At 36.3% G+C, this 23,484-nt stretch overlaps 1 protein-coding gene across 2 annotated transcripts in view; it reads left to right on the forward strand.

Annotated features, from left to right (window-relative positions):
• The window catches only part of LRRK2 (leucine rich repeat kinase 2), a 63,074-nt gene that overhangs the window by 34,112 nt on the left and 5,478 nt on the right, over positions 1 to 23,484 (forward strand). For both annotated transcript variants that reach the window (XM_056510827.1, XM_056510835.1), the window contains 25 exons: positions 41 to 189; positions 1,920 to 2,013; positions 3,049 to 3,235; positions 3,612 to 3,793; positions 4,221 to 4,450; positions 5,451 to 5,578; positions 6,620 to 6,838; positions 8,940 to 9,141; positions 9,746 to 9,834; positions 10,404 to 10,591; positions 11,537 to 11,691; positions 12,600 to 12,746; positions 12,900 to 13,091; positions 13,214 to 13,360; positions 13,699 to 13,799; positions 13,976 to 14,166; positions 14,819 to 14,979; positions 15,768 to 15,938; positions 17,293 to 17,393; positions 17,848 to 18,042; positions 18,850 to 19,043; positions 19,327 to 19,399; positions 20,230 to 20,414; positions 21,196 to 21,348; positions 22,070 to 22,278. In XM_056510827.1, the coding sequence (XP_056366802.1) occupies positions 41 to 189; positions 1,920 to 2,013; positions 3,049 to 3,235; positions 3,612 to 3,793; positions 4,221 to 4,450; positions 5,451 to 5,578; positions 6,620 to 6,838; positions 8,940 to 9,141; positions 9,746 to 9,834; positions 10,404 to 10,591; positions 11,537 to 11,691; positions 12,600 to 12,746; positions 12,900 to 13,091; positions 13,214 to 13,360; positions 13,699 to 13,799; positions 13,976 to 14,166; positions 14,819 to 14,979; positions 15,768 to 15,938; positions 17,293 to 17,393; positions 17,848 to 18,042; positions 18,850 to 19,043; positions 19,327 to 19,399; positions 20,230 to 20,414; positions 21,196 to 21,348; positions 22,070 to 22,278 (4,043 nt within the window). The remainder of the gene's footprint in view (positions 1 to 40; positions 190 to 1,919; positions 2,014 to 3,048; positions 3,236 to 3,611; positions 3,794 to 4,220; positions 4,451 to 5,450; positions 5,579 to 6,619; positions 6,839 to 8,939; positions 9,142 to 9,745; positions 9,835 to 10,403; positions 10,592 to 11,536; positions 11,692 to 12,599; positions 12,747 to 12,899; positions 13,092 to 13,213; positions 13,361 to 13,698; positions 13,800 to 13,975; positions 14,167 to 14,818; positions 14,980 to 15,767; positions 15,939 to 17,292; positions 17,394 to 17,847; positions 18,043 to 18,849; positions 19,044 to 19,326; positions 19,400 to 20,229; positions 20,415 to 21,195; positions 21,349 to 22,069; positions 22,279 to 23,484) is intronic.

Below are 23,484 nucleotides of genomic sequence, written 5' to 3' on the forward strand. Positions count from 1 at the left end.
AATAAAACACGGATTGTCTTTTTTCTTGTTGTTATCATAGAAACAAAATTTCATGCTTATGTTCACCCCTATGCTTGAAAGACCTGAAAATTTTAAACATTAGTAAGAACAGTATTTCATCCCTTGATGAGAAAGTCTTCATGGGCTGTACAAAACTGGAGCAATTCAATGCCAGGATGAATGTTCTTGGTAAGTATCTGTGAAAATAGGATTCACCTTCTAGAAACTATTCCAAGTCACAAAATTCCTTTGCCACAAACATTTGGAGTTATGGGAGAACAGAAAAGAGTAATGCCACATGTACTTGTCCTTGTTTATACAGTTTCCTAAGCATCAGCTTTTGATCATTGAAGCATGGAGTATGCTTCCAGTCATTTGATCTGACTCACCTAACTCATCTTGTTCCTACATTTGGAGTGGATGCTGTAAAAATGATTGAGTATACTTGAGACTGTACACACTGTTGAGGAAGGTTCAAAGAAGGGAAAATAACTCAGATTAAGCTTGCAAATCTAGTACTAATACAGGTTTAATACTTTTCTGTAATACATAGATGCATCCTGGCTTGTACCAGCAATAGTGTGTCCAGCAGGATGAGGGTAGTGATTGTCCCTCTGTATTCAGAACTGATGAGGCCACACCTCAAATCCTGTGTTCAGTTTTGGGCTCTCACTGCAAGAAAAACATTGAGGTGCTGGAGTGAATCCAGAGAAGGGCAGAGGAGCTGGTGAAGGGTCTGGAGCACAAGTCTGATGGGAGCATCAGGGGGAACCTTAGCACTCTCTGCAACTGCCTGAAAGGAGGCTGCAGCCAGGTGGGGGTTGGTCCCTTCTCCCAAGGAACAGGCAATAGGTCAAGAGAAAATGGCCTCAAGTTGAGCATGGAGAGGTTAGATTGTGTATTAGAGAAAATTGCTTCACTGAAAGAAGCACTGGAATAGGTTGCACAGAGAAGTGGTTGTGTCACCATCTCTGGAGGTGTTTAAAGGATATGTATGGTGAGGCCTTTAGTGGTGGACTTCGCAGTGCAGGGTGAGTGGTTGGACACAATGTCTTAGAGGTCTTTTCCAACCTAAATGATGTTATGATTAAATATTTACCATACTATAATATATATCCAGCATTATCTTCAGAACAAGAGAGAATATTTGGTTCAGTTGCCTGCATGCAGGTGTCATTTAAGATGCCCTGAATCATCTCCCTGGGTTTACAACTTCTGGTCCAGAAAAGGAGGTCTTCTATAGCTCCTGTGTTTTAACTTTAAACCTTGTGCAGAAAGCTCAGGTAGCACAGGGCAGATCCCCTTCACTAAAACCCAGTGTTAAGGAGCTGAATTGAGTCCATCCAGGGTGTGTGTCAGTGGTTTAGCATATTTTTTGCAAACGTGTCAAAATCACTTTATTTATGCAAATTAAAAATTATACAGATTAGATTTTCAATGATACTGTGAGAGTTCCTAAGTTACTGTTAGAATTGATTCTTTTTTCAATACATAAAATCTTCCATTTAGAAATTATTGTCACATTATTTCAGAAGGTAACTCTTAGAATTCCATTAAACTCTGCTGAACAATTAGACTCATTTCTATAAGAATGAATGAACCCAACAAATCCTAGGTCACATGGGAATCTTTTGTATACTTGCAGTACAGTGAAGTGTAAGTAAGATTATTTTGGTGTTTAATGCCACCAGGAGATGAAGGATAACAATATATAATTCGTTAAAAGCCAATATATTAATTAATTTTGAGAGTTTAGTTTACAATAAGCTTTAAAAAACACGTTTTGAACTCTGCCTTTGTTAGGTGATACCTTTGTATTAAAATGGTAGACTGACCTTTTAGTCTGTCTAAACTCCAGTCTTCAAAATAATTTAAACCATTCTTAAAAATCATAAGATTAACCTCTTTTTCTGCTCTAGAAAAAATACCTGACTTGTCATCCAGCATAACAAGTTTAAAACTATCCCAGAATTGTTTTACTAGTGTTCCAGAAGCAATTCTTCTTCTACCACAGTAAGTTACTCTATTATTCATTGATGCTAATGTCAAGTTCTTGATAAAGAATCTGAGGAGAAAATTGTTGTTAAGCAGAAAATTATGCATGTTTTACTGATTTTTCAGGGAATCCTCCCTGTTTAAATCCAGAACTTGATAGTTTTTAAACTGAGGACAAATTAGTCACATTTCCTTCACGATTCTGAAAAAAATCTGTTCCTCAGATTCAAACTACTGTTGTTGAAAATATATTCCTTGACAGCTGAAGTTGACAATTCTTGATGAGAATACTAGAATTAATTTCGTATTTCCTTGGAACCAACAAAAAAAAGTTACCGATTTTTCCTATTTGAGTTCTGAAGACTACTGCACAAGACTACTGAGATTAGTTTTTCACTTCCCAAATAACATGAGATACTTATTCTCAAAGAAAAACACTTCCTCTAGAATGAGTTGTGATAAAGATGCATGTGACATTTATTTTGCTATACCTTCAAAGCATTACTTATGTGAAAATAGGACTTCTGCTTTTTTTATAGAAGTTGCTGACCTTAACATAACTAGAATGAGATTGTGGGAGGAGTGCTTGGAAGGGGTGATCCAGTAGGTGTGGGGAGATGTGAGTGCTAATGGCACCATAGAGAATGCAGATCCATGGATTTGGGAATTTCTATTAATGAAATTAATATGATATTGCACAATTTCAGTATGCTAACATGTTAATGTTTTTGTTGAAAAAAATGCAGTTTTCAGGTTCTGCATCTCCCAGCTCAGACAAATCAAAAAGGTCTTGTATGCATTTTTGTGTGCTTCATGTTTAATAGTAACATAAACAGCATTTTTGTCCAATAGGTGTGGGTGAACTGTGTATTTTCTGCACATACATGTGTTTGCAAAAATATCTCCTTGTATTTGGATTTCAGTCAGAAAACCATCTCTTCTGATAGCTAATCCACTTGCTTATTAAAAATTAATACAGCTTTGGTTCCAGCTAAGCTGGTTTTATATTTTCATTTGCTAACTTCTCTCTTTTTATTGTTTTTGTGTTTTTAGTTTGCGATCAGTAGATTTAAGCCAAAACAAGATTGAAAGCCTGCCTGGACCCATGCACTGGAAATCACTAAATTTAAGGGAGCTGTTATTTAATCATAATCAAATAGATGTCTTGGACTTGAGTGAAAAGGCATCTGCATGGTCTAGGCTAGAAAAGCTACACCTCTCCCACAACAAGTTAAAGGAGGTAAAGTGTAAGATTCTACTGAAAGTGAATGTATTTGCTTTTCAGTTGAATGCAATTTTTCAATGTTCATTTGATTTTCGTGTCACCTCTCATACCATTGTACACTGTATTAGTGAAATGGTACGTGAGTGACAATAGTACTGTCTGTGAAGGAAAATCACTATATTCAGCCTTTCTGCCTGGAATGTGTCATATAATCAATTTGTATACTGAATTACTTAGAAGGTCTTTTTCTCTTACTGTGGGACATTAGACCTGTTTATTAAAAAATGAACTACAGAAGTAAAAATAATACCTAATTCTGTTAAGTAATTAATATATAAATGGTCCTCATTTTTTTTTTATTTAATTGCTCATTAAATGTTTTTCTATTTAGATTCCTCCTCAGATTGGCTTTCTAGAGAACTTGACTTCTCTGGATGTAAGTCATAATCCTGATTTGAGATTCTTTCCTGATGAAATGGGAAGACTGTCCAAAGTCTGGGATCTTCCTTTGGAAGGACTCCATCTTAATTTAGACTTCAAGCATGTGGGATACAAAGCCAGAGACATTATCAGGTTTGTTGCCTGGTTGTTCTTGAGTATTCCTGGTTTGCTTTCTTGGGATTTGCAGTAAGCATTGAGAAAATACCATGCTGTTTTGAAAAGACCATACTAGTGTTACCTCTTGAATTTGATGCTTCTATAAACTGTGCAATAAATGGTGCTTACCAATTATTTGTAATATGTGTATTATTGTGTTCCCCCATGCACTGCACAGAGCACAATTTTGGGACAATTACAAAACAAAAACATACTCTGAATTAAATTTTAGCTTTCAAATCAGAAATGAGAGTAGACAATTAACAGAACAATAATATCAATACCAAGATACTGAAAATCTGAAGAAAATGGTATAGTTCTAGATTTTTCTTTGTTCTTGAGTTCTGTTGGTCTTTTTCTCTGTTTTACACTTCTGTGAGTTTTGCAAACTTTTTTCTACCAGATTTCTTCAACAACGACTGAAGAAGGCTGTGCCTTATAACAGAATGAAGCTCATGATTGTTGGAAACACTGGCAGTGGGAAAACTACCCTGCTACAACAGCTAATGAAAAGCAAACGAACAGAACTGTGCTCTCCAAAAGCTACAGTAGGCATTGATGTGAAAGACTGGATCATTCAAGGGAAAGGCAAAATGAAGAAGGAACTTATACTAAATGTGTGGGACTTTGGAGGTATTTCCTGAGTTTATTTTCCTTTACTATTGTCTTTTCTAACACTTTAATGCATTACTTATTCTTAGAGTCAGCCTCTGGTAATTCAAACTGGAGACAGTAGAATCACAAACACACACCAGAAGTCCAATGACCACTTAAAAATTAGTGAATTCTGTAAATTAACAGCTAATCCCTCAAACTTAATAGAAAGCCTCAGGAATTTATTATCACCAAATGTGTTTTGAGCACTCATTTCAACTATAATACTTCAGAATAATAATTTCAGAATAGTAAGAAACTGCTTGTAATCACCAGAAGAATCTTTCATTCAACTCGGTTTCTCCCTTTTGTAGTCCAGGTCTATCTAGACTCTGCAGTGTCACAGGTTTGTAAGGTCACAGACAACAAAACACTTAGAATGAGTCTTTGAACCTTGTGTTTCTGGAAAGCTTTCTAAGTTTGGGTGACTACAGAAGCACTTCTAAAATCCAGGGCTATTTGGGGCTGTAGAAAAGTTAATTTTAAGCAGAGGTTTATCATCATTTAAATACAATCTATCACAATGCATAAGCACAAACCAGTGCCATTCAAGCTGGATGTCCAGCTTTAGTTGTAATTTTAAATGCTTAATTATGTGAATTTATTTTGAAGTTGCTGAAAGTATAGGAGAAAGGAAAGGTAGACGGAAAGAGTGAGGAAGAAATTCAGTATTGGAGTTTCAAAAAAATCACAACCTTTTAAGTTGCCTATGCAGCAACCATATTTATCCAGTTAAATCTTAACACTTGGTATGAAACCAATATATGTGTTTTAACATTACACTTCAATCAATAAGCTACCACAGAGTGCCTTCCTAAAATTCATAGTTATTATGGTTTCCTGTCAATTTATGTAAACTTCTGCAAACATTATTTCATTTGTGAACTCATGGTCTGGGGACATGTGTTCCTCTGCCTTTTTGTGATCTGAAGATGTTCAGTTGAGGAAGTACTAAACAATGGACATTTTTGATCATTAGGACAAGAAGAGTTCTACAGTACCCATCCTCATTTCATGACCCAGAGGGCTTTATATCTTGCTGTTTATGATCTCAGCAAAGGACAAGCAGAGGTGGATGCTATGAAGCCATGGCTTTTTAACATCAAGGTAAGACATACAGAATGGAATTCTCCTTTCCAGGGAGCTGTAGGTGAACAGCAAATTAACCATAAATATTTATATAGGAGAAGAAGAAAAAAATTCTTCAGAAGGTAAGAATAGTACTAAACAAGAGCTGAAATACATCATGTTTTGGATATGGAAATATTTTTAGATATAAAAAGACATGATCGGCATCATTTTTGACTTAAAATTGTACAAAGTGATGTGCAAAAGAGCAGTTTTTTTTATTCTGGCAATATTTTTAATTTACTGATAGAAATAAGAAAGGAGTAGTATTAAATTTAATGAGTTAAACTTTTATAGCACTATGATTTTGGGGAAATCAGAATTAGACTAATTTAAAACTGACTAGGTACAGGTTTGAAATCATGCTATTAAGTGCATGCTTAGTATCCTATTACTAATAGGAATGATTCCACAACTATGGTAGAGAATTGACCTGAGAATCTGCCTGTATATTTGTCATTTTTTCTAAGTATTTATCTCTATCTATGGAGCCATTCCATAGTGAGTGGGCATTACTTGTCTTTTCTTTTTGTAGGATTTTTAGCCATGACTGGGCAATACACTCACATAAAGAGTTTGTTTACTGATCCTATTAAAGAACTTGTCATTTTCACTCTACACCTTGAGCAGTGATACAGGACACAGTGTTGCAAGCAGTTCGGTGTTGATGAAAACCACTTCTGATGTGTTCTCCTTTGCTATGCAATACTTGCTGATGTTTCACTGCTGCCCTGTTCCAATGACAGCTAGCAAAGTACCATTTCTTTTGGCTTTTCCATTTTGCTGGATGTTCTTAGCAAATAATGTCCCTCTGTTTTACTGCCAATAGTGTTAATCTACAAAGAAAGAAATCCAGATGTACATTCCTTCCTTTTAGAAAAAGCTGATTTTTTTATATTTCCATTTTAAAATCAATGGCTCGCTAAATGTTTGACTAAATTGCTCTCTTTTGTGTGAATATGAAACACTAAAATCAACATTCTCTATTGAGTTAATTAACAGTATGGATCCCACTAACAGGCTCGAGCATCAACATCCCCTGTCATTCTTGTTGGCACTCATTTGGATGTTTCTGATGAAATGCAACGTAGGGCCTGCATGAGTAAAATTACTAGAGAGCTGCTGAACAAGCGAGGCTTCCCAGCAATCCAGGATTACCACTTTGTCAATGCTACAGAAGAATCTGATTCCATTATCAGACTTCGGAAAATCATTATAAAGGAGAGTCTTCACTTCAAGGTAAGCTACACGCTGTTTTTAATGTTGAAAACATCCTTGTTTTACTTTAGTGAATACATTTTTGAACATTAATACATAATTAAATAAATTTCTGTGTGATAGCAAAGTCGTCTTGCCTTCTATCAAATGTTACTCGCAGCAAAATAGTGAAGGAAAATAACCAGTTTTGTTTTAATTTTATTTTCTTCCCAAAAAATCCCAGCTAATTTCTGTTTTCAAGCACTAGGGCCATAGATCAAATATTTAATTAAAAATGATCCATCTTTGTCTTACAAAGAAATTAAATTAAAACCTTGGTTTCGTGGGAAGCATCATATGATCACAGTAAATATTGCAAGATTTCAGGGGACAGGAAATAAGATATTGTTGTTTGTGAAAACCAGCTGATTTCCCATTTACTGATTTCATTTTACATAGCATGAAGCTATTTCTATAAAGAGGAAAGTGAATTAAAGCAGGAAAAGAATATCCTGTGGACTGAGTAATCCTCCTGGGTGTCACTGCACTTGTAATTCTGCTGGCTCCAAAATCATGCCAGCTCATTCTCTGCTCTGTCTTTAGCCACTGCATGAAACCCTAAGTGTGAGTGAAGACACCAGCCCAGGCATGAAGCTCATAAAAAGACAGGATCTTATCTGTAACAAAAAGAATATACTTTTTTTTTTCATTTACACAACAACAGTATTATGTCATAATACATTAAAAATAAAAGGTGATGTTCTGTGCTACTTAATGGCAGAACTTCATAAATCAAACCAGAACCCAAATTTCTTTTGAATGACTGCTTGGAAGATTTTATAGAGCAAATGATGTATTTATGACTAGTCTCACACCAGTGGTATTACAAATAAGTTAAAGTGTACACACCACTCTCATTTCTCTCACGATTTAGCAGCTTAGCCAGATCCAAAATCTCCCTAAGTTCATTCCACAGTGCAAGGAACAGCTAACCAGATCTAAATGGCAAGGGGGTGCCCTCCTCAAGTGAAATGGGTTAACTCATCTCCTCATACATCCAGTAGGCATGAATAAAGCTGGTGGTTTTTTTGTGGCTCTGTGTCTCACCATACTTACTCAACACTCAAGAGAAGTTCTGCTTTTTGAAAAATCTTGTTCCTTTAATGTCTACATCTCTTGAGACTATGACTTAAACTGATGTTTAAACTTCTACACAGATGTAAGGTGGCCTGAAGGAAATGAGATAATTACCATAAATTATGTAGGTAGTTTGTAGAAGGAATGTTACAAGGTATTTGCTTAGAGGTTAAACAAAGTGAGTTTGGTATTCAGCATTGTCATCAAGTACTCTGAAGTCTTTGAAATTACACAAGGTACTAATTTCATCTGCACAAGGTACCAATTATATTTTTGACACATTAAAAACATCACAGTGCATTGGTGAGAGAAAGATTACAGTTAAGAAGCCAGTTTGTAAATATTGGGAAAGTTGTTTCCCATTTCCTTAAAAAAGTTAGTAGGTCAGCACACATGGAGAAAGGAAAGCCTGACCGGGTACTAGTGATTACCAAATATCAAAGGGTGTTTGCAGGAAGGAATGGAGGCTCAGGAAATAAGCACAAAGCACTCATTTGCATCACTCATGTGCCTAAATTTATTTCATTCTCTTCTCTTGTCCACTGACTGCCAGCAGTGGAGACTTTTAATTGAGCTACTACTCTCTTCCCCCAGGTTCACCTAAAGACATGGCTAGAGATATTACATATTACAAGGAGTATAGGGTGTTTTTATTATTTTGTGTTTCGTTTTAGAAGATGCATCATCTGCTTATACAGTGAATGTTTTCCTTTTACTTTGAACCAAAGCTTCTCTTGGAAATAACATCTTCTGAGAGACCTTATTATTTTTTATGTACGAGTAATATGGAAATATTTTCTTCTCTGAGTATTTACTTATAGAAAGACATTATAATTCTTAAAGAATAACTGCATCTACCTTTCAGAAGCCATGTTAGTCAATAAATGAGTGTTCTTGTTCTTTTCTGCTACTATTGAGTAGACATACACTTTATACCTTAGTTTTATTTTGTTCATTTCACATGAGTAAATTAATGCATTTAAGATTATTATTCCTAATTTTACAGATCAGAGATCAACCGGTGGTTGGTCAGCTAATTCCTGACAGCTACCTGGAGCTGGAAAAGAGAATTCTGCTGGAACGTAAAAACGTCCCAGTGGAATTTCCTGTAATTGATCAGAAACGCTTGCTGGAACTGGTACAAGAAGGCCAGTTACAGCTGGATGAAAATGAACTCCCTCATGCAATTCACTTTCTGAATGAATCAGGTAAAAAAATTCTCTTCAAAGTGTGTTTAACACTTTGTTGTAAATCTGCAGCTGACAGATCTGTACACATTTTTAATTTTTTCACAAGGTTGCCACAAAATGGTAAGCTGAAGTGTCTAAGCTTGGGTAACATTAGTTTGTTAAACCACTTTGTTAGGAAGGGAATTCCATGACATGAAGGATCAGCATTATAACAGTTTGTATCTCTTCCTCTCTCTTACCCCTCCTTGAAATATTCTACTGCTGATTAGGCAGCATAGTTGCTGAAAAAGGATGTAATTGCTCCAATAGTTAGAATAGCGATTAGAGGAACACATGTAACAGCTTGTCTCAGTGCAGTACTGATTTCCTAAGATTAAATAATAAACCCCACAAAAATGCAAGTCAGATTAAAAATCTAACAAAAAGTCTGAAGATAAAGGTAAAGCTGAGCAAGCTGTGTTTGCACTACACTGTACTGAGATAATGACATAAATATAGCTGTATTTATTATTCAAACTGTTTATGTCAAGTCATATAATAAAAACAGCCCATCATGGAGTGCTTACTTTGCTTAATGTTGATCTTGAGCAATGCATTGCTAATTATAGTATTCTTTGTGCAGGTGTCCTCCTTCATTTCCAAGACCCAGCACTACAGCTAAGAGACCTCTATTTCGTAGATCCAAAGTGGCTGTGTAAAATCATGGCACAGGTCAGACTAAACACTCCTTCTGTATACATTTATGGTACAATTTCCACTGTCTAAAGCCACTGTAACTTATCAGTGTTCCTTCTTCACCTTTTCTTTAATGTTCTATGGTCTAGAATTTTCTCAAGGCCCACATTTTTTACCTGATTCTTTCTATTTCTATTGCTTTCTGGACAACTGACGGTGTCATTGCTTGTCTGTTCTTACATTGTAATGTCCAATACTATTTAAACTGCAATGGAACCAAGAATGCATGTAGAATAGAAAAACCCTGTGAATGCGAGGTAAACCTGCAATATGTTGCCACCAGTTGGGATGAAAGCTGAAACTTTGGGCTAAAGGCTGCAAGAAGGGGGAAGAAATTGAATGCTAGGTACAGATAGCAGAGAAAAGTGAGTGGATATGGAGATGGAATGGAAGAGGAGCAGACTGACTGCTTAAGTGAGACCCTTGTTGAGATGTTGATCTAGAAACACTCTCAAAATTTATTATATGCATTCAGAATTTCTAACCTCTGAAACTTTCATCTAATGATGAATGTACACCTGAATTTTTTCACTTTTTTTTTAAAGATACTGATGGTGAAAGTGGAAGGCTCTTCTAAATACCCTAAGGGAATTGTAAAGCGTTCAGATGTGGAAAAATTCCTTTTGAAGAAGAGCAAGTTCCCTAAAATTTATATGTCACAATACTTTAAGCTTCTGGAAAAGTTTCAGATTGCTTTGCCATTAGGAGAGGACCAACTATTAATCCCAAGCAGGTAAGCAAGGAGCTAAACCCACAAAAGACAGGCATAGAGAGAGATCAAAATAGAAACCTCCCATCAGGCTAACTAGTTTCACTGATCAGCAGAGCAATTTGGTACATGAAAGCATGATGTAGTCTTTGTATATTACATTCTAGTAAATGCTTTCAGAAGAGACATGTTAAGCTGATCTTGTAGCAGATAAAGCGTGTGTTGTATCAATGTGGTGGGTAAATGGAAACTATAAATGATAGAATACTTTATGAGGATAGTACTTCTTTTGCAGTTACCATGCTTCAAGACTACAGCAAGGAGATTATAATTTAACTTCACACAGCAGTGTGCCAGCATTACAGATATTTATTGCAATATAAAAGATAACAAAACATTTCCATAACCTGTTTGCTTGAAGTGAGAACAAAAGACAAGTTACTAAGAGGCAGTATCTCCTTCAAAAATTGTAGATACTAAATATGGTGACAAAAAAAGTATTTTGATTTTGAATGTGGTATTTTTGTTTTATCTGCAGAAGATAACTCAGATTTTCTGCCTGAGTTACAGATTTCTCTAATGTGTTTAGTAATGTTAATGTTGCCAAATGGAGAGAGTGTAGCATGGCTGCATTGGTGCATGGCTGATTAGGATTTTTATGTCCTTCAAAGCCCTGGAATAGGAAGATTTTATCTGAATGCCTAACCTGCCTTATGTATGTCTCAGATTTTTCTCATATTTGCATTAAATAACTGATGATCCATTAGTGAGGTGCTGTTGGGTTTAAATCATAGTCAGAACTCCACTTTTACACAAGCAAGCAGAATAAACAAGCACACTGCTAACTCCCTGAGCATCTGAACCATGCTTTCATTAATAAATAATGCATTTTACATGATAAATAATATATGTCATCAGCTCAGATGTATTACATCATCAAATACTGTCTTAATATTTTTATTTTTTCAGCTTGTCTGATCACAGGCCTGTTATAGAGCTTCCCCACTGTGAAAATTCAGAAATTATCATCAGGCTTTATGAGATGCCATACTTTCCTATGGGATTTTGGTCCAGGCTGATCAACAGGTTGCTTGAGATATCACCTTACATGCTCTCAGGAAGAGGTACAAATCTTGGTCTTCAAAGGAGTAGTGTGCAAGTTTTCCTTGAATGCATATTGAAGATTTAGTCCCCAACACTGTTTTGCTTTAGCTAAATTCTACACTTCACAAATGTAAGAAAAAGATAGTGGTCATCTTTGTAACTTATAAGTATCCAGAAACAGGTAAAGCCTAATCTTCACGGTGGTGTGCAAAAGAAAGTAAAGGTTGTAAGTGGTCCATTTCTCTCCTTCAGATGCTAGAGATAAGGGAAATCCTTATGTTTATGCAATATTGCTATTTGCTTTGACAAAGAATACAGGAAGGGATGTGTCTTCCACACAGAAAAACTGCTTTTCTTCAGGTTCATTAATTCTCCACTTATGTAAGTCTCAAAGCTTTGCTTTTATCAGAAAGAGGGGATATGTCTTTACTTTTTTTCCAAAAATTCCATGCTTTCACATTGTAATATTCTACAAATATCACTTGTAAATGCCTGATGTCCTAGAATTCTAGTTTCTTCTGAGCATCCAATTCTAGTTGAGTTCTGCTATTTCATGAGTGTGTGACAGGAAAAATTTAAATCACAGCTTTTTGTCATATTTTGTCTGAGGTATTCTGTGCTTGAACCTGAATGTACCTAAGCATTTCTGTAATGCCTACCTGCTGCATGACTTACCATCTAGTTAAATATTTACAGTTTGTGGATTTGCCTTCTAGAACTGAACACAAGTTGATGTATATTTAGTTTTTGTGGGGCTATGCTGCCTTCAGGGTTGTAGCCTTTCTTTTATTTGTTATTTGGGTAAGTATAACCCTACAAACATAACTGTATATTCCAAGTACCATGAATTATTCTGAATATTTTAAAATTGACATTCATATTGGAGACATTCATTATCAGACTTTTAATCCAATTTTGTGTTTTCTAGAGCGAGCTCTTCGTCCTAACAGAATGTACTGGAGACAAGGCATCTATTTGAACTGGTCTCCTGAAGCTTATTGTCTAGTGGAATCAGCAGTATTTGACAACAACCCAGACAGTTTTTTGAAAATTACAGCACCTTCTTGCAGAAAAGGTTAATTATTCCTGAGCCTAAATTTTGCTCCAGTTTGATTGCAGCTTGGCATTTTGGTTTGTTGTGCTTTTGCTTTTGGAATATAGAGCTTGTCTTTGCAATTAAAAGTATGGCAGATTGGGTTTGTAATTTCCCTCTTTTTGTTTCTTAAAGGGTGCATCCTTTTGGGGCAAGTTGTAGATCACATAGATTCTCTTATGGAAGAATGGTTTCCAGGTTTGTTGGAAATAGATGTGTGTGGTGAAGGGGAAACACTGTTGAAGAAATGGGCTCTGTACAGCTTTCAAGATGGTGAAGAACACCAAAAAATACTGCTTGATGACTTGCTTAGAAAGGCTGAAGAAGGTATTTATTTATGCCAATTGTATCTACACAAATACTATACAACATCCTCATGGATTTCAGTGCTTTTTCAGCGATGCCTACCCTTCCTTTTTTTTTAATTTTCTCTTTTTTTTTTTCCTTAGGTGACCTTTTGGTAAATCCAGATCAACCAAGACAGACCATTCCAATTGCTCAGATTGCTCCTGATCTGATACTGGCTGATTTGCCTAGAAATATTATGTTGAACAATGATGACCTGGAATTTGATGAAGCTCCTGAATTTCTCTTGGGTAAACATTATTTTGTAGGGTGAGGGGTTTTTTTACAGAGATAGTGTAAACAAATCTATTTAAGTCAGTTTTGCAAGATATGAAAAGCATTTCAGAGATTTCTTTTCTGAAGAAATGCACTATTTTAAGGAATTCTGAATTTCAGGTTGTTGAGTTTTGAATTTTCCATTAACTTGCGCACTAGGGCACTGTTTTTTGTGTGTTTAGTTTACTGATCATGATTCTTAACACAGTAGATGATCCACATTGTTTTAAAACTGAACCCTTTCAGCTATTATTTTTGAGAAATTGTTGTTATCCCTTTTTGTACAATACTCTTCAATTTTATTGTTCAAAAGGTGATGGTGGTTTTGGATCTGTGTACCGTGCATCCTATGGTGGTGAAGAGGTTGCTGTAAAGATTTTCAATAAACATACTTCCCTCAGGCTCCTAAGACAAGTAAGAAATACTGCCTTTTTTTTGTGTAGTGCTGCTCTTGGAATACCAACCCTAGCAAAGAGTTTTAAAAGTTTAAGTAAATTACAAAATTTACTTACTCCAAAACATTCCTCGATTTACTTCAGATGCAGAGATTATGCTGTTTGCACTATTTCATCTAATTTTACAACTTACAGGAGCTTGCAGTGCTTTGTCACCTCCACCACCCCAGTTTAGTGTCTTTGCTGGCTGCTGCAATCCGTCCCCGGATGCTGGTGATGGAATTGGCCCTCAAGGGATCTCTTGATCGTTTGCTTCAACAAGACAATGCAAGTTTAACTAGAACACTTCAGCACAGGATAGCTCTACATGTAGCAGATGGCTTAAGGTAAATGTGACTTCTTCATTGCTGAAAAACAGGATATGGCTTCAAAGATGATGTACTGCAAATGAAAAGCTTCTGTTCTCTCACATCTCAAGCAGAATATTTCCTGGGTCAGACAAATGCTTGTATTTTTATGGTTGATTGGCTGATATGTAATTCATATTTTCATTACCTGTTGGTTTTTTTTTCCTGCTAATGAGTGATGCTCATGTAAGTAGAGAAATTGTAAGATGATGGGTGCAATTTCCTTGTGGTTGTTGATTTCTTACTGAAATGTCAAAGAAATTAATTTAGTGCATTTTTCAAGTTCTGAAAGTCCATGAATCACCTCACCTCATTGCAGTGTGACTTTAAAGTGACAAAATCTGCAAGAGGATTAAGCTTAAGGTTCTAGGATGCATTTTTCAAACTATTAGTGACTCTTCAGATGAAACTGCAATGTAAATAATAAAGTAGTAAACAGTAGAATTATTCTGAAATACTATTTAAAGTCATTATCCAAAAAGGCTATGTCATGTTGGTGATGTTTAACATATTTAACACAATATTTCATGTGTGAAAGCACAATTTACTTGTGGGAATAATGCATTCAGTGTGTGTATACAGATGCATCCCTATCTTATGAATGCTTTCAATAAATATTTTTGATTACTAGGTACCTGCATTCAGCAATGATCATCTACCGTGATTTGAAGCCTCACAATGTGTTGCTCTTTACCTTATATCCCAATTCAGCTGTTATTGCAAAAATAGCTGACTATGGCATTGCCCAGTATTGTTGCCGAATGGGAATAAAAACCTCCGAAGGCACACCAGGTATGGAAATATGATTTGATTTAAAGTCCATTATGTCCAAAAATAATTAATATATTTTTCATGTAATCTGTAAGAAGTAATGCAAATCTATATTCTAGTCAAAAATCAGAAAAAGGAGTCCTAATCATATTACAAGTTGTGATGCCCAATTTATGCCTCTTGGCCTTTCTTCCTGTTCATGTTTTAACACCTTTTAGAAGAATCAAGTAATATATTAAAGGCTTAAAAATAAGAAATTAAATTACATGCATTCATAATAATTTTTTGTTGTCTGGTTATTGTGATATTGAAATTATACTGCTAAAATATTTTGCTTTAATTTCCAGTAATGCATACATAAGTCTTAATTTTTTTTAAAGGCAATAAATTCCCAGCTTTAGAGAGAACCTTTTAGCATCCATTCTAAAGCACTGAACGATTCAACCACTTTGAAAAGTTTCTTTAGGTCTTTTAAATTGTGCTTGAGAGCATCACTCCAAGTGTTAAATGTTAGACCTTCAATAAAGACTGCAGACTTGCCTTGATTTTTGGTATTCATTGATAAAGTAATTGTTTTATATTAGAAGGGGCAGGAGCTCTGTAAGTGATGTAGTAGCCCCTTCCTTTATACTTACTGCTGATATTTTTGGACATCTGCCAAATACAAGACATTGCCAGCCTAGAAATAATTGGATGTTTTTCCTTGCACTTCCTCTGTAATTTTTATCAGTAATTGTTTACTTTTTAAAGTACAAAGATGGCTTCATCTTGATATGAAGCATACTTATTAATGAATGATTTATTTGCAGGATTTCGAGCGCCAGAGGTTGCCAGAGGAAATGTTATTTACAATCAGCAAGCTGATGTTTATTCATTTGGCTTGCTGCTTTACGACATTTTAACAGGAGGAGGTAGAATAATGGAAGGCTTGAAGTTTCCAAATGAATTTGATGAATTAGCAATACAAGGAAAATTACCAGGTATGCCTTGTTTCTATAAATTTTAGCATTTGTTCTGCCTCTTCCAGAAATAGCATATCTTATGAGTTATGTTGTATCTAACAGTGATCATAGAAGAAAACTTAGAAAAATATAACATTCTTCATATTCCTCATGCGTTCCAGTACATAATTATTCTCTGCTGGAAGGAAGATATAACAGGCTCTCAGGCTGGACATGATGTAATCATTTGGACAGTGTAACTCAGGACAACATAACCTGGGCAATTTCTGCCAAAATGTCTAGAGCTGTTGGATTTTTATAGCACTACAAACTTAATATCTGGTGTTCTTATTTACTGCCCGGGAATAGTGGGCATAATCATTAAACATTGTTTAAGGAATGTTTTGCTCCATTTAGGAAAGAGAAGCATCACTCAGTTTGGAATAGCTTCTTCATTATGAGAGACAGTGTGTTCATATATTTTCTGCTCCTTAAGGAGAACTGTCCAGTTCTAAGCTCAGATAGTTTCCAACCCCTTCCTGAAGAGGATATCCCAGGAACTGATGACTAAGTATCTCTTAAATGTAGCTGTATTGACTGTATTATAAGCCCCGTGGAATAAATGAAATATTAGTTTCTGGAGATAGTACACTTCCTTCCACCTATGCTCATCATTTTTACATTTCCACAAAAATAGGGGACAAGCAAACAGTGCCTGTCTTTTGCTGCACTGAATGTGTTCATTTGCAAGTGTTCATCACTAATGTTACCTTTATCTGAGGTAGGACTGGAATATTTGCTGTGGATTACAGTGAACTAAAAGGAAGAGCAATACAGGCACCTTCATGAATTATTTGTTCTCAGAGAGTTCAGCAGCTATAGTCGTAAGATGCATATTCCAAGCACTAAGTGGGAATTTAAACTTCCATATCTTGTAAATGCTATATGGAGTTGTTTATCTATTTGCTGTATCTTTTATTGAAAGTTCATCTGTATTCCATATACTCAGAAGAATAAATGTTGAAAACAGTGTTTACAGGAATTTGAAAGACTGTTGGCTGAAGTGACATACCCTTGAATGGTCAGCATTAATGGAAACACAACCCACATATATCTGCAATTCAGTCCCAGGCACACGGGCATCAAAGAAAAGATAAAGCAAAATCCGTTTGCTTTAACTGCTGTTAATTCAAAGGACTCTAGTTCTAGCATTTCATGCTGTAATGTATAATGGCAGATGAGCAATTCCAAGCTGTTCATGCTGACATTTTACTTAAGAATGTGATATTTCTTAGAGCAGCTCAAGAAGAAGTTAGATGAATTCTAAAAATAAGAAGGTTAGTTAGAACTATGGTAAATTCTGGTTAATAAGTTAAGTAACTTTACATTCTAGATCCTGTCAAAGAATATGGGTGTTCCCCCTGGCCTGAAGTTGAAAATTTAATTAAAAAGTGTTTGAAGGAAAACCCTCAGGAACGACCAACGTCTTGCCAGGTATTACATAGTTTATTTGGTTTTTTATGATAGATGGCAGTACAAAGTTGTGGTTTCTGAAAAGGAATCAGGCATTAAGTTAATGAGAAGCACAGGTTTCTTTCTGTTGTTCTTTTCGGGAATGGAAACTGCCATGAAATATTGCCTGCTCTCGCCTTCCAGAAAAAACTGTTCTATTGAAATCTACCAACCAATCTGCCAATGTTCTAGCTGGCTGCTTTCCCCTGTGCTGCTGTGTAGCAACACAATTCAGGTTACTTCTTGGTCTTTACTATAGTTGTGCAAAAAGGACTTTGTTAAATAGTGTCACTGCTGTGCACTGTTCTGTAGCAGTACAAATGAGCCAGCTGAGATACTGTGCCCATATCTAAAAAATATTGTTATCTATTGCTTGTTATTTATTGCTGTACAAGCCATTGTTGCCACCATGGGCATGCTGTGCCTTTCTTTATAGGTTTATGAGATCCTAAATTCTGCAGAACTTATCTGTTTGATGAGGTATGTCTCCATACCCAGCACATCTACAGCAGAGTGCATGGTGGCTGCCAATCAAAGCTGCAAGAAGGCAGGAGTCTGGATAGGCAATGGGAACACAGAAAAGGCACAGCTTTCATTTGTTAACCTAAACACAGATGGACATACTTGTGAGGTATGTGGGAAAGTTGACATTTATTCTATTTTTTCTGGCAGACAGATGTATTTCAGAAAAATTAATTGCATTTTTCATCAGGATATTACTTCTGGAAAGCTAAGCTTTGGGAGAAGAGAGATTGCTCATAAGTGAGTCATCATTGTATCCATGAAATAAAGTAGAAGAGCAGTTGCTTTTTACTCTCTTCCTGCTATCCAGACTGAACATTCTCATAATACTGTCTTTCCACTATTGGATTACTTTCCTCAACTGAAATGAAAATTATTTCTAGTATGGAGATCCCAGAAAGGAGTTAATAGTTAGGCAGACCTTCATATCTCTACTACATCATCAAAGTTGTTTCAGTTCCATTTCCATCTGCCATCTGTTGACCATGATACATCTGAATTGGTAGCTTTGGTTTAAATTATATGGATTTTTTTTCCAAAAATAAAATGAGAAAAAGAAATATTAGGCCAATACATTCATTATTAGCAATTAGTATTGCAATAGTTCTGTTTGTTCAATTCACTGATGGCTTTGAGACCTTGATTAGAATAAAAATAATATCTTTTTTGTCAGCATTCAGCTGAGAGATTTTCCTGTGTACTGTTTGATGGGTCCTTCACAGCACTTTGAAGATAGGTGGCGCAGTTGATGATGTATTCTGCTAATGGGGAATTGGGTTTCTTAAAGGGGAAGTTAGATTAAGGGTCTGTCCAGAATCCAAGAAGATTGTGCTGTTTTTTATCATCAGTAATTTACTAGCATTTGCTGTTACTGAAATCATGACCAAGTTGTTTTTCTTCTTCTTTTCTGACTCAGGATATTGCAGACAGTAAAATTATAAGTTTGGCCTTAGTGACTCTTCCTACTGAGAAGGAAAACTGGATTGTAGCAGGAACCCAGTCTGGTTCACTGTGGGCACTTAACACAGAAGATGAAACAAGAAGGCATCGTCTGCAGAAAATGTCAGATTCTATCACTTGTTTGTACTGTAATTCTCTTTCAAAGCAAAGGTACAAGTGAATTTTAAATGTTTCGGGTTGCATTTTGAAAATACTGCTAAACTGAGGTGTTCAGAAAATGACATCTCTGCACTTTTGTTCTGACAGCTGCTTATTTTGCCTGTGTTTCCACTTAATTTTGCACCCAATGCAAGTGGGGGCTACATTCATGATCATTTGGGTTATGTTTGCTTTTAGTGTTTAATTGTATACTTGAAATACTATAAACTTCTCATTTTAATTTTTCTTATGTTATTAAGGCATTTCTAGAATTAATTATTGTATTTTATTTCAGCAAACAGAAGAATTTCTTCTTGGTAGGCACAGCTGATGGCAGACTGGCAGTTTTTGAAGACAGAGCAGTAAAGGTAGCTGTCTGTTCTACAAAGTATTATCAGTAATATCTAAAGGAGCTACCACGTGTAGATTTATTTCACAGCACTTATTTTTAATTGCTTCTCTAAAACGAATTTTAATTTTAATTTTAATTGCTTCTCTAAAACTCAAGTTAGTTTTCTACTGCAGTCTGAGAGGAACTGCACATTTGGAATAGCTGCTTTAAACAAAACAAGTTAAGAGGTGGAAAATTCCTTTGAGAGGCCTGGCACACTGACTAGAGACTGACGTTTTTAGTTGTTGTTAAGAATATTCTAACAGTTTCAGTCTCCTTTATTTATTGCTGTAATAGCTCCTTTTTCCTCTCATTTAGTAAATTTTTGTAAAACAGCTGTGTTCAAAAATAAAATATTGTTTAGGTTTTCTGTAGATCAGAGTTCTGCTTACAGAGCAGATGAAGAAATACTTAGAGCTGTTTATATCATATGGCACCTGAAGGTTTAGTTCCTGACCATATGCATTTAGAAGAGATATGGAGTTGCAGTGCATTTCAGAATTAGAATATGGTCAGTGTAGGACATCTTCGAACACATAGATGTGTCTTTCCTTCCAGTTCTTGAATTGTGCCAGGGGTTGCAGAAAGTGTCAATCCCTGCTCTGGCCTGTTTCTGCTCACAGGCTCTCTGTGGGACATATCTAATGGGAATATGGTGCTTTTCAGTCAGTAACGTTCCGGAAATGTTCTGAACCATCAGAAAATCTAGACGTGTAAATTTAATTCAGCAGGCTGTGTGGCCTTGTTTTAACAAGATTCTGAGTGTCTGCATCCTCCTTGTTTCTTATGCTATATTTTTTCTTGCAGTGTAAGGGTGCTACACCTTTGAAGATACTGAATATAGGAAATGTTAGCACACCCCTGATGTGCTTAAATGAATCCTCATGCTTATCTGAAAAAAATGTAATCTGGGGAGGCTGTGGAACAAAAATCATTGCTTTAACCAGTGACTTCTCTGTTCAAAAGCTCATTGAAACAAAGACAAGTCAACTGTAAGTTTTTGATTTTTATAAGGGATGTTACTTGGCTCATTTGTTTTCACTGAAGATTTCTGACACTACTTTGATATAATGTCTTGTTCTAGAGCTCATTCTTTGAGTTTGCTTGTTTCTGTTCTTTTTTTTTTTTCCATAATGCAGATGGAGTATCAGTGTGTAATGTTAAAGTATTTGTTGCAGCTTTTAACCAAGGAAATACATTTTACTTCATAAAGGATTGATTAAGTCAGTATCTATGCAACTGATCGGTTTTCTTCTCCAGTTTGCCTAATCCAGGCCCTGTTTACTTTACTTAGAATTACACATACATATTTATCATAGTATTTGTCCTTCCATGTTTCTCAGTACGATATGTGTGCGTGTCTTTGCCCTATATATATTTAATCATGTCTGATTGCTGACTTCTCACTGTTTAGAAATTGTTGACTGAGGGTTTGGGAGTGTTTGATGTAATTCTCACATGGACAAATCCTACTCTGAAGTTAAGGGGAGTTTTTCCTGAGCAGAGAAAACAGTGTTTGATGAGAAAGATTTATTAATAGACTTTGAGCATTAATGTGCCTCCAAGGATGTCATCAGCCTAACTCTGTTATTGTGAGAATTTATGTTGAACTGTAGGAAGATTAAAGCAAAGCCTTTCAGTTGTATCCTAGCCTAGTTTGATTTTATGGCTGAATGATTCTGCAAGAGTCAGAGGGAAACTAATCTCACTCATAGTAGTCAAGTTTTTCTACTAGATATTTTCTGTGTATCTAACTGGAGTTCTCTCTTCTAGGTTCTGTCATAATGCTTACAGTGACGCAAACATTATTTCAATAGCAATAGACAAATCCATCTACTTGGCAAAGAAAAACAGCCATTTTGTGGAAATCTGGGACAAGAAGACAGAAAAACTTTCTGAATTAATTGACTGTGCACATTTTCTTAAGTAAGTGTTTTATTGTTGGCCTGATGAATAGAAAGCTGAGTATCAGGTTGCCTTCTCTAGCATGGCATCCTAACCTTTCAGAAGTAAGGGATTTTCCCAGTTTGTTGGGCAAGTGTGGATTTCATATCCTGTATTTTGGCCCAGAACTTCAGAATATTCCTTGCATAATCCCACTTTTTAAATGCCCTTACTGTATTTCCCAATTTCTCTATGATGTCAAGAAGACTCATTTAGCTCAAGAAAGAATAAAGTCTTTTGCTGTCCTTCAGGTACTAAGGCTAATCCACTTACTTCTTGCATCCCCTGAACAAGAATGTCTTTTCAGTGCACAAATTCAGTAGGAAATCAGATTTTTATTAACTGCAACAACTTTTTAATTTGCATTTGAATTGTTCCTCTGCCTTAGCATGCCACATCCATTTCTTTTTTATGGTGAAGTTAGAAGCAGGTGTAGGTGTGCTCTTCCCACTTTGCTGTGACATTAACCACCTGCAGACTGGGGGAGAACCAAGAAGTGTTCCTACCTTCTATTTAAACGCCTTCTAAAGCAGACTAGATGGCTTTTTGGAGTCCAGTAGTTTTCATCCCAGTTTGTTTGCATGAGAATTTTGTGATCTGACTTGGTGAATGATTGCTTAAAAGTCTGATATTCAGCATCGTTTTAGCAGCTGCAGGATAGGGTGTCACCAAATTCCAATGCAAAATCTTTCCATACTTGTAGGAACAAAGTGGAAAAATTAAATAAGGAATCAAAACATAAACTGGCTTATTCTGGAAGAGTGAAGACCATTTGTCTGCAGAAGAATACTGCACTGTGGATAGGGACAGGAGGAGGACATATCTTGCTGCTTGATTTGTCAACACGTCGTCCTGTACGAGTCATAGACAAGTTCTGTGATTCTGTTCGAGTCATGATAACAGCTCAGCTGGGTAAGTAAAACCTTCAAGTCATGAGTACTTTGAAATCACGGCTAAATTTAGGTTAGCTCTGTACTCCTTGTTATGGTGTTCCAGGAACAGATTAGTATTATCCAGGAACTGTTCATTCATTCTACTCCATGGCTGTCCTTCTCCATCAGTGTCACACTCAAGGGTGTAAACTGAATACCAGCAGGCTGAATACCTGTGCCCACATAAAGCAGCAGCTCTTCCCTGGCTTGTCATGAACCTTCACTGCATCCCTGTGCTGGGCTTCAGCTCTCACCATCCTCTGTCACATGGTCTCCTCTCACGTGTGTCTGCCTGTGTTCTTTCTCCATCTCAAGTGTTACACTTCTGGCTTCTCCCTCTGTGGACCATGTTGAATTTTAATTTTTCTTTCATTGCTTATTGCCTAGTTTTCTTCTCCCATTCTCATTCAGGAACAGTTCTTTTAGGTTTGGGTGACAGGCAGATCACAGAAGAGCGGGGAAAGTGCTACACATCTGGGCTTGGGGTATGGACTTGTACAGATGTTCTGCTGCTGTCATCAGGGACAGTTGTTTTGAGCTGCTGTAGGCAGACAGGAGTTGTGGAGTTTCAGTGGTGACCACGAACAGCCCCAGGAACACAGCTAAGGAAGGGACACTCCTTGGCTGTTGAAACTTCCTTCATCTGTACACTGTCCTGCACTTTTCCCAAAAGTAATAAAGGCCATATCAACTCAAGTTGGTGGTACTGCTGTGGTGAATACATTCAAAATACACATTACTTCAAAAAGTACTTTGTGGCACGATATGCGGATTCCCATCACTTTCCACTGTGTTTTGGAAAAAACTCTTGAGTTTCCCTGTCAGTGTTATTTCAAGGTGTTTGCTGTCCAAAAAGGAAAAAAAAACAAACAGTGAAGCTATTGTGAGTTCAGCAGCACACTCTAATTCTGCTAGCAAATATCAAAGTTGCAGGCTGTGGATGTTTTCTCCTTACCATCAGGAACTTATTCTGCAGGCTGTTTCTTCCTTTCTGGCACTGGAAGAATCCATGGACTACAGTCAGTCCTAGTGCTGGCAATGTTGTATGAGTCAAACATACCTCAGCTTCCTCTGACTTTCCTTTGCCTGAAACAACAAGTGTTACAGTCTGTTCAGAGTCCAGGTGTTAATGGTGACAGCTATAGCACAGTATTATCATTCCATCTAGTCCTGATAGCTACAATGT

This window comes from Oenanthe melanoleuca, chromosome 1A, assembly GCF_029582105.1.
Source record: "Oenanthe melanoleuca isolate GR-GAL-2019-014 chromosome 1A, OMel1.0, whole genome shotgun sequence".
Lineage (NCBI taxonomy): Eukaryota > Metazoa > Chordata > Aves > Passeriformes > Muscicapidae > Oenanthe > Oenanthe melanoleuca.